Here is a 19,395-nt window from a genome sequence, read left to right as displayed (position 1 = left end):
TCTTGACGTGCACTCGTGTTGTCTTGCGCCCACCACCCACGCGCACGGACGCACGCAGCAGTCTCCCTCTTTCAGCGAGGAGTGACGCCCGCTCTGTTTTTCTTTCTGCTCATGAAAGTGTTTATTTATTTTTATTAGTTTGTTTGATTGTTCTTGGTTTTGGTGGCGTGGTGGCGGGACAAAGGAGCGGGAAAAACGGCTCGGGAAACTCCGGCTGCACGTGCGTAGGGGACGAGAGAGGTACGTGAACGCACCATTCGGTCGATTGATTGGATTGATTAGGGCGCACGTGCAAATGACTCGATTCGTGTTAAAGTGAGACTGCCAGTGTTTGTTGAGTGACGTAAACTGCAAAAAAATAAGTCACTTGGACACGTCTCAATGTACTTGATCGTTAGTTGTGAGCGTCTAACGTGATTATGGAACATAATCTTTGAGGCTGCATGACCTATTGTCGAAATGTAAAAAGTGACATTTCAAAAGAATTCAAAGTAGTTTCAGAGCGATGCATTTTGCGTTTTGAGCTGAAACAAGACCCAGAGGGTTTTTTTTTTAGATACGAGTTTAGTTCATTCTGTGACAGGGTTTGCAATTCAAAACACTCCAGTCATCTTTGAGAAATGAAATTTCCCAAATTTGGAATGGCTTTTCAATAGCATTTTACTGTAGAAAAATCCAATTGCATAGAATATATATATATATTTTTTTTTTTTTTTTTTTGCTGCAATTTAATGTATGTTGTGCTGCTTCATTTGTTGTGCGCGCCTTGGCCACCTGGGGGCAGCATGGATTTACTTTAAATGGTAAAAAGGCTCTCCCTTGTATAGCACTTTTTTACCTATGGTGCTCTTTAAGTAGTGTCACAGTGACTTGTTAGTTGCTCTCCACAGAGGATAAAAAATATATGCTTTCGAGCGCAGGTTAAAATGAAATTGAAATGGAACTAGAGAAAATTTAAATTTGAATTCCTCCAAAGTAGCTGAGTTTGTTTTTTTTGTTTTTCAGGAAGAGGCTCCTGCCTGCAAAATGTCCATCAACAGAATGGCAGGAGGACGTGGGGGTCCCCGTTTTTAGATGTGAGACCCCCCATTCTGGATCCTCGGCAGAGGGTGGCGGTCCCCATGGTCCCGCTGGCCGGCTGCTCGTCGACTAATCGAGTGACCGCGCCAAGATGGCGGTCAGCAGATGCTACTTCCTGCCTCTCCTGATGATGAAGAGCTGCTGGCTGCCAGGGTCCGCCGGCCCGTCCCCCGACACGGACCCTCATCAGGAGTATGGCCACTCCATCCGCCTGGACGGGGACATCATCCTGGGCGGCCTGTTCCCGGTGCACGCACGTGGCGAGCGGGGGCTGCCTTGCGGCGAGCTGAAGAAGGAGAAGGGCATCCACCGTCTGGAGGCCATGTTGTTTGCTCTCGACCTGGTCAACAAAGACCCCGAGCTGCTCCCCAACGTCACGCTGGGGGCGCGTATCCTGGACACGTGCTCCCGCGACACCCACGCCCTGGAGCAGTCGCTCACCTTCGTGCAGGCGCTCATCGGAAGGGACGCGGGCGACATGCGCTGCCCCAACGGACAGACGCCCGTCTTCGCCAAGCCCGACAAGGTGGTGGGCGTCATCGGGGCGGCGGCCAGTTCCGTCTCCATTATGGTGGCTAACATCCTTCGGCTCTTCGAGGTAACGCGTCATGTCATTTAGAAAGGTCAACAAGTCTTTTGGAGATTTTGGAGATTTGCGTACTTGCTTGTGTTTCGTTTGATTCCCATTATTAGCTTTAGCGGCTAACAGGTAACCAATGAATCCTTCACATCTTTGCACACTTTTTACAAGCCAGTAAGTTTGGAGTTTGTCACGCTTGTTTGTGTTTGGCTCGACATCCATGGTTAGCATTAGCGGCTAACAGTTAGCAACTAGTCGCTAAACATGGGAAACTGTATTTAAGGAACAGCTGCAATGCCACGAAACATTCGCGCTCAAGTATTGTCGTTCATACTTCCTCGAAATCGATTTAGAATGGCACAACGTCATCTGCCGGTCCGTTCCGATGACTCGCTTTCTTACCTCGTCAAATGAATCCTCATGGCGTGCCTCAAATTGCCAACGCGGCCGACAGGGGATGTTGGAATTTTGCACTTTTTGCAGAGTTCCAAGGGAACACGTGCACATTTGCCAGACGGAACTTCAACATAATTGCGCGCTCAGTCAAAAAAAAAAAAAATGTGCAGGATAAATTTATCCTTTGTTTTTTGTTTATTAAAGTTTGACTGTGGTGAATTGCCCCCCGTTTACCCTGCTTTGTAATAAACTCAAAAGAAAATGCAGGTTAAAAATGAAAATAGCATGTGTTAAAATATACAAATTTTAAAAAATGACTCAAATTGCACAAGTTAAAGCCACGACAGGCATTTATTCATTGATTTATTTATATATGATTAAACAAAGCCACTGGAAATGGATTTTTTTTTTTCGGGTTTAAAAAAAAGAAAAAAAAACCTCTCTCGCTGTCTCCATGTAAATATGCATAATCATGTTAATGTACATTTTTATATATAATTATATTTTGGGACCTCGTTTAATCCCACTGTTGTGGGTCTTTGTCTTTAAGCTTAAATGTGCTGCAATTTTTCTTTTTTTTTTTTGGGGATGTCTTTGCCGTGCTTTTGAAGCTTGATAACACTTTTGTCGACAGCATCGCGTGTGCAACTTCCCTTCATGTTTTCTTTGGCTGACACACACAAAATTGTGATAAGTGGTTTTCCAGCTCTAAACGTGGTGGAAACGTGACGTGGCGCACGCGTGACGTCACGCCACTGGAATGCGAATTGCGGAGTCCCCGAATACGTCACGTCACGTTCCTCTTTCTTGCAGTTGTTTGCTGCAAGTGTCGTTTTCCAAGACTCCGGTCTCCTCCTATTTGTTAATTAGTGGCTAAAATTAGCCGCGAACGTTGGCGAGGTTACTGTCGCCGATGGTGATCTGGCTTAAAAAAAATGCGCTTGTTCCACTCGGCACGGTTGGTGTGCCGATGTTAGCGCCATGTGCAGCGTTGGCTCGGAGTGTCGCTCGCCGGGTGAAAACGAGTTGCGATGTTGGCACGTCTTCGCAGCCCGAGATCATCGGCTTCTCTCGACAAACTCCCTCTGCCGGAATTGCAGCGAGAACGCCGTTTTTTCAGAGTCGTTGGCTCGTCGTTTTTAGGATGATGTCACGGCCGTCAAGCGTCACGTCTCCCTTTTGCAACATTCTCGACGTCGCGGCGAACGTCAAATTGAAATGTTGCGAGCTGTCGCCATGAAGACGAGCGACGACGTGTTGTCAAACCTTTAACAAGACGCAACGTCGAAAGATTTGTGTCCCCTCAAGGAAAGTTCTTTGTGCGTTCGGTGTTTCCTCTTTTTCTAGTTGTTTGTGTATGTTTAGTTGTTTTTTCGTGGCCATCATTTTCTTGCAATTATTCCCAAATTTTGTTCTTGTTTATTTCTTGTTGAAAGCTGCTCTATTTTGGCTTGCCGCAGCACACCTCTCTTTCTCCCTCTCTCTCTCTCTCTCTCTCTCTCTCGCTCTTTGGTGTGCTGGTGACCCTGCCTGCAGAAGAACATTGGCCCGCCCGCAGCACCATCTGATTGGTTCCTTGTGCAGTGGGTTGCAGCCAATCAGGAAGATGCCCGTTTGCTTTTTCACCTCGAGTCGCACGCACGACAACAGACTTTGTCGAAATTTCAATCCATGTCCGTCTCATGCAACTCACAACTAATAGAAACTATTTGCCGTCGTAAACAAAAGTTTAAACAAAGTCAAGTTTTGGGGTTTTGGAACATGGCCTCGAAATATCGGCTATCGGCCTCCATGACTACTAATAATCGGTATCGGCTCTGGAAAAAAAAAAAAGCCCATCGATCTTTGACTGGTTCTGCGTGCTCTTATGTTTCTTGTTCTTTTGTTTTTGTTCCTCATGTTCGGTTCTCATTCTCGTTTGTTTTTCTTTTTCTTGTTTTTGCTCTTCTTCCTGTTTTTCTTGTTCATGTTCTTGTTTTGTGTTCCTCTTCCTCTCAATCTTCCTTGTTTTTTCTTCAATTTCCTCTCATTCTTGATCTTCATTTTTTTGGGCTTGTTGTCGCCATTTTTTTTCTCCTTCCTGGTTTTGTCGTGGCGTCTGCGGGCGCACTTCACGCTGGATCTGCATCCCGCCTTCGCCGCCCGCCCACTCCTTCTGCGGCCATCACGTCGCAGCGCGTCATCATCCAGCGTGGCGCCTGGAGAGCTAAACCCCCTTCGCCGCCGACATTGAAATTGCGAAACATAAGCGTGTCGCTCATGCTAACCGAGACAGCGGCCGGGTGTCCGTCTGCGGCTGTCAGCCGGCATCACGTCCCGCACGCCCGCAGCTTAACCCCAAAATGTCAGCGTGACTCACGCGGTCTTGTCATGGAACGCGCCGCTTCCGTGATGATGTCATGGAAAGCCACGCCCCCACGGTGCCATGAGGTCATCCGTTCCGCAATGTGTTGAAATGTCGACTCCACGTGTTGGAAAGTCGAGTCCTTGATGCTGCCGATGGAGGTTGAACTCATTTCCGTTTTGCACGCGGGGCTTCTCTCTATTGACACATCGTGGAGAAAAAAAAAAAAAAATTCTTCGAACCTTAATCAGAGTCTGAGGAACTTTGAAGCGGCATTCATTATATGGTGATGGTTCTCGAGTTGACGACTTTGCGCGGCAAATGAAAAGCGGATTCTCGTCTTCCCATCCACAAAGTGCTCTTCAAAGTGTTGAATTTGAATTTCCGTCCGCAGATCCCTCAGATCAGCTACGCCTCGACAGCCCCGGAGCTGAGTGACAACACTCGCTATGACTTCTTCTCGCGCGTGGTTCCTCCGGACTCGTACCAGGCTCAGGCTATGCTGGACATCGTCACGGCGATGGGCTGGAACTACGTCTCCACGCTGGCCTCCGAGGGCAACTACGGAGAGAGTGGCGTGGAAGCCTTCGTTCACATCTCCAGAGAGTCGGGTAGGGACACCGGACTCTGGCCTGAAGGCGTCGCCGCAGCGGTCCGACCTCGCCTCTTGCGGCCAACTGCTGCGTTTGCGTGTCCGGCCTGAAAATGGCCGAAGAACACACACACACACACACACACACACACACACGGTTCTCTCTCTCGCTTCTTCTTGTCATTCTGATTGCTCTCGTTGTCGGCAGTGGTGCGGTGGCCGGTACTTATTGCGACTGAAAATGTGACGATATCCGTCGTTATGGAACACTTGGAGAGTATTCCCTAAAATAGTTATTCATGAAATATTACCGCAGAATATCGTTTTGCAGATGGAGGAAGCATTTGAGAAAATATAAACAAAAACTTTTTTTGTAGAATATCATCAAATTATCGACTTTAAAAAAAAAAAGAAAAAAAAAGATTTCGATTTTTATTTGAGGTTGAGTTGAATTCGAATTTTGTATGCGCGTTTTTTTTTTTAGCAACTGACGCGGCTTTGCTGTGGGCCGATCTCCGTGATGAACTAGCCTCATTTGATTAGCTCTGATGCTCGCTAACGACGCCCGCCGTCGCCCTTGAACAATAATTAGAATTTATTTAAATGTTGTCCATCAGCCTCAAACTTACTGACGGCCGCCTCATTATGACAAAAATGTCTCCACTCCGATGCTTTTATGTCCGCAAATAAATACGCGCGACGTAGTAACGTCGCAAAGTGTCCGGCCGGATCTGCGGCAGTCTTCTCTTCTCCAAATGAAAAGGTGTTTCAAAGTCTCACGGCCCGACGGCCGGTGCATTCTTCGCGGCTTCGATCCGGACACGTCCGAGGACAAGCGACATTTTGGGCCACCCTCTTGTTCATTTCTTTACTTCCTGGTTGAGGCGCATTTGGACGTCATTCTCGAAAGGTTGCTGAGCGTTGACAAATGTCGCAGACGAAAGGCTCATTTGCGCACGAGCATCGAAAATCAAATGAAGTCGCTTTTCCCCGGAAACTTCCCGATCCGACTCGGCCCTCGCTCGCTTGGCACGGACGTTGAGAAAGAGTTTCCTCACTCTGATCAGAAATCAGACCGGGGCAGTAAATATGTCTGTTTGCCTTTGAAGAGTTTGCCTCTCGCATCTTCGGATGGTTCACTGCTAACTGCACGACAGCGCCGCTAGCATGCTAAAAGCGCGCCGGACGCGACAGCGTCGTGTTTTTTGTTGGCCGTTTAATGACCAACATTGCAGCGGATGTTATGAAAGCGAGCGCGTGAGCTGGCACAAGAGTGACAACGTGATTGCAACTAGCATGCTAACAAGCTAAAGGTTGTCCTTTTTAGTGTTGAAAAGAGATGCGATGCGCAGATATCGTGGCTCAAATGAGCCATCGGATCGCTGGATTGGTTCTGGCGGCGAGTCACGTGACCTGGGTGACGCCCCCAAAGTCGCTTGACTCAATCACGCCAATGTACGTTTTGGCGTCCGTCAATGGCAGTGAAGGAGTTACGCTCTGACCAACGCGTTGCGACGACATCAGTGCCACGATCTAGCGCAATAGCTCGTAAATTCCCTCATCCTTTGATGTCGGACACTACGCTTTGGAAAGTGATGTCACAGAGAAAGGACGACGGTTGTCACGTTTCCGTCTTTGAGGCTCGCCGGGTACGTGACGACGACGACGACGACGAAAACAACAATGTGTATTACGTCGGACCTTCTGCCCGAGCTCATCACGTCGCATTCGGCAAAAAGCCCAAAATGAATCAGACCGGTAGGTGTGGCGCCGCGATTGCTAATCGACTCGCAGAGAATCAGGAATGGATTGCTTATGTCGATGAGCCAACTTTTCGGGTGCATGTGCACAATGTCAACTGATGCCAAATCCGTCCTTGCACGATGTGAGCCGCTTCTCCTCACCAAGATCGCAGGGCGTGCCGGGGGTCCTCTCCCAGTCGTCTTCGGGCAGTAGGCGGGGCTAACACCCTCGACCGGTCGCCAGCCAATCGCAAGGCATACAAAGACAAACGAGCATCCGCGCTTACGATCGCACCTTAAAACAATTCAGAGTTTTCGATTAAGCGACCGTGCGTGTCGTTGGAATGTGGGAGGAAACCGGAGCACCCGGAGAAAAGCCACGCAGGCCCGTGGGGAGAATGCAAACTCCACACAGGATGGCCGGCGCCAGAATCGCAGCCACGACCTCTGCACTGTGAGGCGGACGTGCTCACCAGTTGTCGCCAGATGCAAAATGAAGCTTGCAAAAGTTCATTGAACAAACGACGCCACAAAATTCGGGATTCTAATTTGGTCCGGTCCAATCGTTCGATTGGCGGTGATCCTTTGCGCCGCGGATACGCATCAAAAATTGCAGTCCCGCTGGAAGCCGGTGACGGGGACAGCGTGGATCGCGATTCCTTTCCTGATTTGCTCGAGTTTAGTTTGCGGGAAAAACGTCATCACGACTTGACAACGCAGACGCGCCACCACGTTTGCTTCGTGCGCTAGAACGTTAACCAATCGCGTTGCAGTTGAGCGCAAATCAGTTTCGGAAATGGAATCAAATCCCCTTTGAGCATACGTGACGTCTCTGTAAACGATATGGTGATGCAAGTGTGTCCTAATGCTCGATATCGATATATATCGAATTATTATTATTTTTTACGATTGAAAATAAAAAAAGGGAAAAGGGCTGAATTCCGATCTGTTTTATTTTAAAATGACGAGTTGGGCCGTCATCGGTCCGATCTGCTCCGTTATTTCTGGGATGGATAATTTATCGATAGCATTTTTCTATGGATATCAATCACCCAACTATCGTGATGCGTATCGATATCGAATGATCAGCGCAGCCCAACGTGTTTATGGATTTGACGGACATCCTCTGGCATTGTGCAGATTCACCTCCCGAAATCTCGGCTTTAAAACTCGTCAAATGTCGCAAAGTTGCGTTTGACACGTCCGCACTGTTTGTTTGCGCAGATGACTTAAAGATGTACAAAGGGGTGTCGCTGGGCGGGGTCCACACGGTGGAGGATGTGCTTGGCGAGGGCACTTTCGGCGTGGTGGTCAAGTGCCGCAACACGGAGACCAACGCCATGGTGGCCATCAAGGTTTTCAAGAACCACCAGAACTCGGTGAACGTCGCCAAAGAGGAGATCTCCATTCTCAAGCAGCTGTGGGGTCTGGATCCGGACGAGTGCAACATCGTCCGCTGGGAGGGTTTCTTCTTCCACAAAGAGAACATCTGCCTCAATTTTGAACTTCTGGACCAGAACCTGCGGGAGTTCATGCAGCACCACTGCGCGCTTTCCACCCAGCAAGTGCGGCCGGTGCTGCACCAATTGGCCACGGCGCTGTCCTACATGAGCCGCATGGGCCTGGTCCACGCCGACATCAAACCAGAGAACATCATGGTGGTGGACCGGCGCCAGCAGCCGCTCAAAGTCAAGCTGGCCGACTTTGGCCTGGCCAAAAATGTGGCGGACATTGTGCCGGGAGACTGCGTGCAGACTTTGTGGTACCGAGCGCCCGAAGTCATTCTCGGGATTCCCTTCAATGAGACGGTGGACGTCTGGTCGCTGGGACTGGTCGCCGTGGAGCTCGCCACGGGCCAGCCGCTCTATCCCGGGAGGACCGAGTACGACGTTTTGAACTTTGTCGCCAACACTCAGGGACAGCCGGCGGATTCCGTGCTGGACCGCGGCAAGGAAGTGGCTCAGTACTTCCACAAGGAGTGCGACGGGCTTCATCGGTGGAAGCTCAAGTCGCCCGAACAGTTCGCCAAGGAGACGGGATGCCAGCCCAAAGGCGGCCGCTCGCTCGTGCTCAACTCTCTGGATGAGTTGAAGCTGGTCATGGGGGACGCCGCGGGACAACCGCGCAGCGAGCAGCTCTTTGTCCGACTTGTGAAGAAGATGCTGGACTTGGATCCCAATGTGAGGCTCGACTCCCGGAAGGTTCTGCTGCACCCGTTTTTCCACCGCTGCCGCTCTCGCGGCTGCCAGTCCGAGAGCGCCGTCCACAAATCGTCCACGTCGGAGACGCCGTGCCGAGCCGATGAACGGTGGTCGTCATCCCTCATTCCGGAAACTCCCGTGACCCCCAACGATGCCGTCCCCTCGGACGAAAATCCGATGGCGCCCAAGAGGCGTGCCGCCAACGATACCTGCCTGGGAAGATTGTCCAAAAAGATCGGAGCTGCTTTACGCAAGATCACGGTCGTTTTTGTCAAGATCAAACTCGATAGCAACGCGCCCACTTCCTAAGTGGACTTTGTGATTCCGGCAAAGATGATCTGGAATTGCTTTCAGTGAGACGCGGACGTGGCCCGCCGGTTGCCGATCGGAAATAGCGGCTCAAAATCGGTCGACGTTTTGCATTTGATGCCACCGGAAAATGGCAACATTTGCATGATCGAGCGTTGATGTAATTTTTTTGGGGGATCTGTCAATGAAGCCGCAAACGCAAACTGGATCACTCCGAGGCCGTTCGGTGCCGTCATTCTTTTTTTTTTTTTTGTCGAATGAAACAGTCATTTCGCCTTTAAAACCTTTTATTAAAAATCTGTTCAGGGAGCATGTTTTTCATCACCGTAACTTGGGTTAAAAAAAATCCGTAAAGCAAACAGAAGAAAAATATGAGCAGAAGTTGGTGCCAATATTTGGTGCTGGCGCCTGCAAAAAGATGAATGTGCTTAGCCATGATAACAAAGTAGACTCCAATCTTCTTATTGACGCGAAAGTAGGAGACTTTCAGCTTTTTTATTGACGACAAAGAAAAGCTTCTTATTGATGATGTGAGAAAAGAAAATGAAAAGTGCTGATCGTTGCCTTTTGGCCGCGTGCTTGCTAAAAAGTGAAGAAGGTTGCGAGCGACTTCCCTCGAGGCGTGTCGCATTTTTCCAAACGGGATTTGTTGTCGCTTGCTTGCTCCTCCGAGAATTTGCGGCCGAACGGGAATCTTTGGCTGAGCCAATTAACTCGGAAAGGCCACCGCGGCTCGTCTCATGCGCGTTCGCGTGCGCGTTCACGTGCGCGTTCGTTCACCTTTCAAGTAAGCCAATTGGCGCTTCAGAACAAAGATAAAAGCAAGTGTTTTCTTAACTACTGTTGGACGAGCCCCCACCAAATAATTCTGCAACGCACCATTTTGGTTTACTGAATACAATTTTGTAAATGCATCATGAAGGCAACCGTAACAGCTTCTGCCACGTTTTTTTATTTTAATTTTTTTAATGAAGAATGAATTGGGTTGCTCATGTGAGACTGTACATAACTTTTATGTGAATGTTTGATATTGTAAAGATTTTTTGTCTTGACCTTTGTTTACATTTGATGCATTTTCATGTCATGTTTCTGTCTGAGTGTCTTTCAATGTGTGTTTTTATTTTTTGGGGGGGGGGCAAAATTAACAATATCAAATCTAACATAATGAAGTCCCATTGCCAACGATTAAAACGTGAAACCACATCGTTTTCCTAATCCCATCTGAATTAATTGATAAACCGCTGAAAGAATTCGTGCCAGTTGCAATGCCGCGAGGTGTTCACGACATGCTGGGAAAGTTGAACTTTCTCCTGTGTCGTCAGGCGGCGTGTGCATCGCCCAGTCCCTGAAGATCCCCCGGGAGCCCGAAGCGGGCGCGTTTGACAATCTGCTGATGCGTCTGCTGGAGACGCCCAACGCCCGCGCCGTCATCACCTTCGCCAACGAGGACGACATCCGGTACGTCGTCGTCGCTGAGCGGCTCCTTCCGTGGGACTACATTGAGGCCGAGTTTTTCCTGTTAACCTCGAAGGCGGCGGCTGGTGGAGCGCGAGAGACGCGCGCTCACGAGGCAACCGAAACAAACAAATCAGCTGCCAACGATCGTAGACAAAATGATTCATTAAAAAAAAATATATAATAAAATAAAAAAATATATATATATATATATATGAAAATGATGGCGGTGTCTTTGAAATTTCAGATGGGTGTTTCAGTATTTTACTCGTACCAGACGTGAACTTCTCTTTACATTCTTCAGGTCATCTTTAGTATTATTGCTTTGTGAACTTTTTTTTGTGTGTTATTAGTGAGTGTTTTTAAATGTTACTTTACTTCATTTGATTTGATTGCAATCAACGCATTTTTGTCTAGTTTATATTTTTAATGCAAATATATTATCCCTTTTTATTGGCTTTTATGATGTGATTTATGTTTATACATTCAACGTTTCAATTTTGATTTGGTTGAATTTTATTCGTATTGGAGGCCTGCGAGGATGATGGATGGATGGCGGATTTTATTTCAAATGCTTTTATATCATTCCATTGGTATTATTTTCTTTGCGCATTTTGTTGATTCCGTTCTGACGTTTCATTTAGTTTTGATGTATTATACAATTTTATATTTTATTTTAATTTCACTTCATGGTGTTTGTTTGTTGCTGATTGAGATATTTAGTTTTCATCATTTATTGTTTTAAAGTATACATTTTAAAAATAATGTAGAAAATCTATAATCTTTTTTTTTGTTGTTTAACGTTTTAACTTCATGCCATTTATTTTTGATGATTTAGTGTCACAAATTTATTTTGGATTTGAATTGCGTTTCATTTTAATGTCATTTTGATTGTGCCAGTCGCCTCCTGGACGCGTCCATGCGCAACAACCTGACGGGTCACTTCTTGTGGGTGGGCTCAGACAGCTGGGGCTCCAAAATCGCCCCCGTGCTGCATCAGGAGTTGGCGGCGGAGAGGGCCGTCACCATCCTGCCCAAGCGGGCGTCCGTCCACGGTGAGCGGAATAAAATCATTTTGGTTTCCTTCCGAACAGCAAAACCAATAATTGTCTGGCTCGTTTGTGTCTTACTTAGCGTTCGATCGTTACTTCAAGAGCCGCTCGCTGGCCAACAACCGGCGCAACGTTTGGTTCGCCGAATTCTGGGAGGAAAACTTCAGATGCAAGCTGGGGACGCACGGCAAGAAAACGGGAGCGGCCACAAAGTGTACAGGTGAGGGCAGCGCTCGCAGGTTGGCGGCCATTTTGGTTGGCGGCCATTTTGGGGAGTTCGGTTGCGCTCCCGCAGTGTTTTTTCTCAACTCCTTGTTCACATTTTGTCAACTCGTTAGCTTTTCATTCTAACCTTGTTCCTTGTGCCAACCACTCAGCCCCCTCCAGCTGCTCGTGTCTTGTCCTGGTGTGCCTCGTCGTTTGCTTGTATTCAGTGCTGCTGTCTTTCAGTCTGTGTGGGTTGGTTGCCGTTGCCGTCATCTTGCGTCACGTCACCTTTCCCTTTCGTTTGATGAGTGTCGTGAATCTTGATTTGATTTGATTTTTTTTTTATTGGGGGGGGCTTTGTAAATGTAGTGTTTTGAGTCTTCCACGTACCTTGTTTGGCCTTTTGTTTTGGAAGATAAAATAGATTCTTTTTTTTTTAGATTCATCCTGCCTTAGCCAACTGCACTTGAGTCTTCCATCATGCAAATCTGTTTCACTGATAGTTTGCCCCTGAACTCTTTATAGAAAATCCCCCCCTGCCCCACCCCCACCCACTCTTCACCACAACTATAAATTGCCAAACACACCTACAGTGTCGAGTTATTACTCGCTGCACACGATGGGCAATGAGAGCGCCACCGCCAACTACTGGTGTGGATGTGCAATTACACTTTATTGTCGTACGGCGGAAAAAAAGCATGTTCGCCAGTCGCACGTGCCCCCCCCCCCCCCCCCCCCCCAGGAGAAGCACTGCTCTAGCGTCAAAGGTGTGTCCAAAGCGTCCTAATTCCCGCTTGGTCTGGCAGGCCTGGAGAAGGTGGGCCGCGACTCCACGTACGAGCAGGAGGGCAAAGTGCAGTTTGTGATGGACGCCGTGTACGCCATGGCGTACGCCCTGGACCGCCTTCACCGCCAGCTGTGTGTCGGGTACGCGGGTGTGTGCCCGCGCATGGCCAATGTTGACGGCAAGGAACTGCTGGCGCATATCCGCGCCGTCAACTTTCATGGTAGGAGACCACTTGACATTTCGTACGAACACCTCAAGCAGCAGTATTTGTTTGTGGAATCGAAGATTGCTCCATGTCGCTCAACAGCCAGCCTTGCGGATCGTGCCATGAACGCGCACTTTTTTTCGTCATCTTTTTCACCCGAGTCTGATGCAGGAGATTTTTTATTTTTTTTTTTACCCACGTAGGACACAGAAATGTGTGCTGCCGCGTTTGTGACCCAATTTCTGAAAAAAAAAAAAAAAAAAAAACAGTTAGATTTATTTTTCATCCAAGCCCAAGATCAGTGTCATGTACGTTATTTGGATTTTGGAAATATATTTTTTCCACATTAGCTCACTAGAGGAGATTGTTGTCCAATGTAGGACATGGCAGGCAGGCACTTGCCACAAATCGCTGCAGCTCCTTTTCGAAACATTTTGTGAAACGTATGAATTGTTTTCACCCTCACTCACAGCCGCTAATTACGGAAAAGAAGAATTGTTGGAATACGTGATGTGCGTGGCGTCGCATTTGAGGCTTCCCCAGCGCGGTCACATCAAAGCGCTGATGCCAACCAGAGCGGAGCTTCCCCTTCTGCCTCACTGGACCGGACGCGCCAGTTACCCATCGTGCTTTGCACGCAAACGAGACCAACGGAGGGGCGCCGGACGCTGATGGCTAATTGCTAATTCATCCGTGTTGCTCGCCCATGTGTTTATTTCTAGAGAGGCGCGCGGGGGTGTGCTCCAGTTGACCGCTAATGTTAGCGCATTAGCCGCGGCAGAGCGTGGCGACGTGATTATTTTGGACAGCTAACCGGGAGGTGCTAAAAATGTGCGTGAGCCTTTTTTTTTTTTTTTTAGGGACAGGAAATTCAGGCGTAAGCACATGAAGTGGAGCAAAATGCTAACGAAGCAGCAAATGCGCACGCGTTGGGCACACAAAAACGCCCAAAAAGCAGCTGCCAGGTGAAAGCTGTCTGTCGTCATGGTAACCGTTGTCATTTTCCCACACTTGCTGGAAGTTTTGGGGTCAGCTTTTGTTTATATCAGTGAGGAAAGGCAGATGAAGACCACGGAGGTTGTTGGCCAAATTTACTTGCTGCTTCTTTCAAAAAATAATGTTTATTTTTGTGAAAAAAAAAAAAAAGTTTTTTCAAATAATTTTCACTTTAGCACTTAATAAGAGCTTCGTACTAATTGTATTTTTTCACACCAGTCGAACGGAACGGATTGCTGTCACGTCACTCTTGTGGGACGCAGTTTATTTTTCAAATGATGGCCGACGTATGTGGAGAAAGTTGCGCCGCAATTATGAATCTTACTTCCCAGCGTACGTGACATGATGTGCGTGCGTTTGCGTTTAACACACGATAGGACCGCACACACGTGACGTTGGACATTCGCGGTCAGTCAAACATGTTTTGTTGACGTGAAAATGTGCAGACGGGACAGTCAAACGGAAAACGGCGCCGCCCGCTGCGCATCTCGCATCTCCGTGCGCTTCTTTCGATATTTGCTTTGAAATCTGCTCGTTTTTTGGGGGGTTGCGCAAATTGTTTGGTTGTTTTTTGGGCAAATTTTCAGTGATCGTTGCGGCTCAATGTGGACGTCAAGTAAATGTTGAGTAGAAAGGAAATCTTTGTTGATTGATTTTTGTCTGCGCGTACGTTTATGTGTTTGTCACACCCCGTTCACACCCCATAACTTTGAATTGGAAATTTGAATGCTTCAGCAAGTCATTTTGGGCCACTTTTTTGTCCCCGCGTGACGGATGTGCATCATCTCCAAATGAACAATTAGACGGAAACGATTTTTCCAGCTTTTTGAATGATCTCCAGGGACCGACACAATTTCCTGTTCTGTGACCACACAGGCAGCAAATCTTCCGAACAAAAGAGCACACTTCCTTTTTTTAACCAGAAAAAATAGGAGCTTGTCTTTTTGCGTTTTTTTTTTTTTAGTCTTCAGCACAAGAACATGCGATGGTCAATTGGTCAAAATCACCTTTTTGTGACCAAACATGCTTTTTTTGCGAAATGAAACGTGTCCTTGATGCAAAAATGTTTTGCTTTTGTGACACCTCAAAGTGTAAACGATATTGACAAAGGGCTGAATAAATTTTTCACCCCTAAGAAACTTTCAAAATCAGCTTGCATTTGTTTATTTTGTCATCAGCTTGATGTCACTTCCTGTCCGCACAGGAAGTGCTGGGACGCCTGTGACCTTCAACGAGAACGGCGACGCCCCCGGGCGCTACGATATCTTCCAGTACCAGATCCACGAGCGCTCCGGCCCTGAGTACAAGGTCATCGGGCAGTGGACCAATCAGCTCAGCCTTAACGTAAGCTCCGCCTTCTTCTTCATCATCATCATCCCCCCCCAAAAAAAGTTTTGGGCTACTTTTGATATTTTCTTCTAAAAGTTTTTCCAAAGAATTTCTACCATTATTTATTTATTTTATTTTTTTGTTTTTTTTTCAATTTTTTATTTCTGCAGATGTCGGCGCTGAATTTCGACTCTTCCGGCAGCACGGGCGCATCCCCGCCCGCTTCGTCGTGCAGCGTGCCGTGCAAAGCGGGCGAGCGCAAGAAGGTGGTGAAGGGCGCGCCGTGCTGCTGGCACTGCGAGCGTTGCGAGGGCTACCGCTTCCTGGCCGGACACTTATCCTGCCAGCTGTGCCCGTACGAGCAGCGGCCCGACCGCAACGGCAGCGGCTGCCGACCCATCCCGGTGATCCGGCTGGAGTGGCGCTCGCCCTGGGCGCTGGTGCCCGTCCTCATCGCCGTGCTGGGAATCTCGGCCACCGCCTTCGTGGCGGCCACCTTTGTCCGCCACAACGACACGCCCATCGTGCGGGCGTCCGGGCGGGAGATGAGCTACGTGCTTCTGACGGGCATCTTTCTGTGCTACGTCGCCACCTTCCCAATGATGGCGCCGCCCGGCGCCGCCGTGTGCTCCCTGCGCCGTGTTTTCCTGGGTCTGGGCATGTGCTTCAGCTACGCGGCGCTGCTCACCAAAACCAACCGCATCCACCGCATTTTCGCCCAGGGCAAGACGGCGGTGGCGGCGCCCCGCTTCATCTCGCCCGCCTCGCAGCTGCTGATCACGTCATCTCTGGTGGGCGTGCAGCTGGTGGGCGTGTTGGCGTGGTTCGCCGCCGAGCCGCCCCACGCCCTGGTGGACTACGGCGAGCAGCGGACGCCCGACCCCCGGAACGCGCGGGGGGTGCTCAAGTGCGACATTTCGGACCTGGCGCTCATCTGCTCGCTGGGTTACAGCATCCTGCTGATGGTCACGTGCACCGTCTACGCCATCAAGACGCGAGGCGTGCCCGAGACGTTCAACGAGGCCAAGCCCATCGGCTTCACCATGTACACCACTTGCATCATCTGGCTGGCCTTCATCCCCATCTTCTTCGGCGCGGCGCGGTCGGCCGAGCGGGTGAGTTTGACGAGTTGGCAAAAATAGAAAAAGCAAGAAAAAAAAAAAAATCACTTTTGGGAGGGGGCGGGGGGCATTTCCATTCATCCGGCGATCGTTCTCGCTAATCCACGGATGAAGCGATCCATCCGTCATCCGTCAATCCAGTGACTGATCCGGTTCATGATCGTCCATCCACGCACGCATCCGTCCTTGATCTGTCCCTTTGTTCATCAATCGACCTCGCCAGTGATCCATTCGTCCATTCATCATGTGGTCCGTCTTGGCATTCATGCGAATCATTTGTCCAAAGAAATCTATAAATAAGGTGTCCACTCGCGTCGCACCTCCTTCAGATGTACATTCAGGCGGCCACGCTGACCGTGTCACTCAGCCTGAGCGCCTCGGTGTCGCTGGGGATGCTCTACGTGCCCAAAGTATACATCATCATCTTCCACCCGGAGCAGAACATCCCCAAACGCAAACGCAGCTTCAAGGCCGTCGTCAGCGCCGCCGCCATGACCGGCAAACTGTCGCAGTTGGCGGCCGCGCGGCCCAACGGCCAAGTGCGGACCGAGCTGCGCCGAGATGTCGAGGCCGCCGGTGAGTAAGGGCGGGGACGCGCAACTACGGGCCGAGGCTTCAACAAACCCAAGACCTGAATTTGAGGCCGGAGAGCGAGGGACTGACCGGCAAAAAAAGGGTCAAGTGGCACGCTCTGATAATCTTGCAAGTCTACAAAGCATCACCGCACTTCTTGAACGTGGCTTGACATTGTTTTCTCTCCGCAGTTGTACCGACAAAAGCCACCGACGTCAGCTACGCCAACCACCACGTCTGAACCAAACCCAAACAGGACTTTATGGACTGTTTCCAGCGTCCTGTTCCGGTCAGCTCTGCAAGTAACTGACGACGGTTGAAGCTTACAGTGAGCGGCGCGACGCTCGAAGGGGAAATTGTCCGAGTTGATCAAAAAGAACGAAGAAAAAAAAAAAACTCTTGGGGACCAATCGTATTTATTGTTACGCTCGTTGTAAGTGGAGACATTTTTTTTTCGGTTTTGTCCATCAGCGTTGTTGATCTTAAAATGGAGTGACGCATGCTGTTTTTGTGTTTTAGTTTTTTTTTTCTTACAAATGATTTCTATTTCTGATTAAAAGGAAAAAGGCACCAACATTTTTGATTGATTTATTTACTTTTTTGCAATTTTACGTCAACACGTTTTGTTTTATTCATTGAAATAATACACAAAATGAAATATGCATCCCTCCGTTATGCTGAAATGAAAGTCGTCGTTGCGATGAGTGGGAACCCGGCGCTTGTTTCTCTTCAACAAGTCCGATCTCGTGTCACCGTTCTTTGTTGTGTTGCTCTCATTTTGCAAAGGTTTGTTGAAGACAAAAAGTTTTCTAAGTTCACAAACACGTATCTTAACTTTGGCCAAATGTGTGTGCTGGGAAATGTTCAGGAGTGTCTCCTCAGATGTAAATCTTTTGCTGGCGAAACCGTGCCAAGAAATCAGACACCGATACCAACAATTATTAATCGTGTTGGGATTGGAGACAAGTTTGTGGCCTATTAGCGAAATATGGACTTCCAAAAAAAAAATTGACTGACAGCGCAGAGAATTTCCTGGTGTTCCTGTGTTGTGCCTTGAGGCCTGGACTCGGCACACGCCCACTCCCACTTGACGCAAGGCCGTGCGCTCCATTTCCGTCGTATCGAGGCCTCGCTCGTGTCAACTCGAGGCTTTGTGCTCGTCACCGCGCTGAGGAACGTCGCTCCGCATCAGGAAAGCGACAAAGGGGAAAACGTTCAACAAGATGACTAGTGCATCCCAAATGAGACTTCAAATTGTCACAAAAACACAAATTCGGTGGTTTGGAAAACACGTAAATCCTCGCTTCCGCATACGTTCATTTCCTTACAGGTTATTGATTTAGTTTTACTTGCTGAATTTGTCTTCAATTGTCAATCGGACTCAGTTTGTCGAAATTGTTGAGTATAAAATGTAGAGGTTCTCAACTAGTGGGGCGGGCCCCCCTGGGGAGGGTGCGCTGTGATGCTGAGGGGGGTGCGTGTGACCCTGGGGAACATGCTTTTTTTCCCGCTGCATCACAATAAAGTGTAATTGCACCTCCACTCCAGTAGTTGGCGGTGGCGCTCTCCTTGCCCATTGTGCGCAGCACGTATTAACTCTGCGGTGTAGGCCTGTTTGGCAAAGAAATGCTATTATTTATAGTTGCACTGAAGAGTGGGTGATGTGGGGGGGCAAATTGTTTTCTTCTTGCTAGGGGGGCAAAACAGAAAATAATTGAGAAGCACTAATAACGTTTGCAACCACCGTTTTGCGTAAATCAGGTGTACGACAAGGGCTGTAACTTTTTATTGAAATGATTCTTCTTCTTGTGAACAGTGTCCCGCCATGCGACGCTCAACAACCGCCGCCCAGCCCAGCCCCCGTTTGAAAGAGTCGCAAGGAAGCAACATTTCCATCTGGTTTCAAGCATGCACTTTATTGGCGACATTCTTCACAGTGGAGCAGGGGGCAGCGCCAGGCCGAAGCTGCTGCCGTGACGGGATAAAGTCATTCATGTTGAGTGATGAGCCACTTGCTAACACAATGTCGCGTTCCATCACGGCCTTCACAAAGTGTTTGCTGTTTTTCAGCGGAATGAAACGCATTACCAAGTAGTAATGGCCTTGGAAACTCCCCGCCAGCTGAGCATCCATCAAGAAGACAAGGCCAAGACCGGAGATATCCGCAACCTGGGCACCCTTCCGTCATCGCCACTCCGTCCTTATTCATATTATTCGCCCCTCGTCCTTTTAAAGCGCTTCCATCCATACATTTCACCGGAACCCCCCAAAAAAGCGTCTGTGCAAGACGCTGTGGGAGGGATGCTAACATCAGCCTAGGTGAACATTGTCCTGTCTTCTTTTTTTCTCGGTGGGTGACACCAGTTCACCATTGTAATATTAAGTGATACAAGTGGGAGTGTTAATCTTTTAAAGTGGATTAAAAA

At 48.7% G+C, this 19,395-nt stretch overlaps 1 protein-coding gene across 4 annotated transcripts; it reads left to right on the top strand.

Moving 5' to 3' along the window:
- Nucleotides 1-19,298, top strand: LOC148334571 (metabotropic glutamate receptor 8-like). Of its 4 annotated transcripts, none has more exons than XM_088298961.1 (11): nucleotides 1-240; nucleotides 1,006-1,678; nucleotides 4,795-5,011; nucleotides 10,567-10,702; nucleotides 11,600-11,754; nucleotides 11,834-11,971; nucleotides 12,765-12,965; nucleotides 15,151-15,290; nucleotides 15,446-16,390; nucleotides 18,786-18,964; nucleotides 19,040-19,298. In XM_088298961.1, the coding sequence occupies exons 2-11, from the start codon at nucleotides 1,172-1,174 to the stop codon at nucleotides 19,062-19,064; spliced, it is 2,643 nt and encodes an 880-aa protein (XP_088155087.1). In that variant the 5' UTR covers nucleotides 1-240; nucleotides 1,006-1,171; the 3' UTR covers nucleotides 19,065-19,298. The 4 variants fall into 4 exon arrangements, with proteins under 4 accessions (XP_088155087.1, XP_088155085.1, XP_088155086.1 ...); XM_088298959.1 differs by lacking the exons at nucleotides 18,786-18,964; nucleotides 19,040-19,298 and adding exons at nucleotides 16,726-16,972; nucleotides 17,161-17,510; XM_088298960.1 differs by having other exon boundaries at nucleotides 18,786-19,298.
- The last annotated feature ends 97 nt before the right edge of the window (nucleotides 19,299-19,395 follow it).

Source organism: Idiotropiscis lumnitzeri, chromosome 6 (assembly GCF_059441095.1).
Source record: "Idiotropiscis lumnitzeri isolate Australia: NSW breed Sydney's pygmy pipehorse chromosome 6, RoL_Ilum_1.0, whole genome shotgun sequence".
NCBI lineage: Eukaryota > Metazoa > Chordata > Actinopteri > Syngnathiformes > Syngnathidae > Idiotropiscis > Idiotropiscis lumnitzeri.
The sequence above is the reverse complement of the archived record's forward strand: the minus strand, read 5'-3'. Positions and strand labels throughout refer to the sequence as shown.

Bases quoted from the DNA above. Each gene is read 5' to 3' on its own strand.
- LOC148334571 (XM_088298959.1), top strand. From the start codon at position 1,172: ATGGCGGTCAGCAGATGCTACTTCCTGCCTCTCCTGATGATGAAGAGC. The intron at 5,012-10,566 runs GTAGGGACACCG...CTGTGTCGTCAG, and splicing joins TCACATCTCCAGAGAGTCGG to GCGGCGTGTGCATCGCCCAG. The intron at 11,755-11,833 runs GTGAGCGGAATA...TGTCTTACTTAG, and splicing joins CAAGCGGGCGTCCGTCCACG to CGTTCGATCGTTACTTCAAG.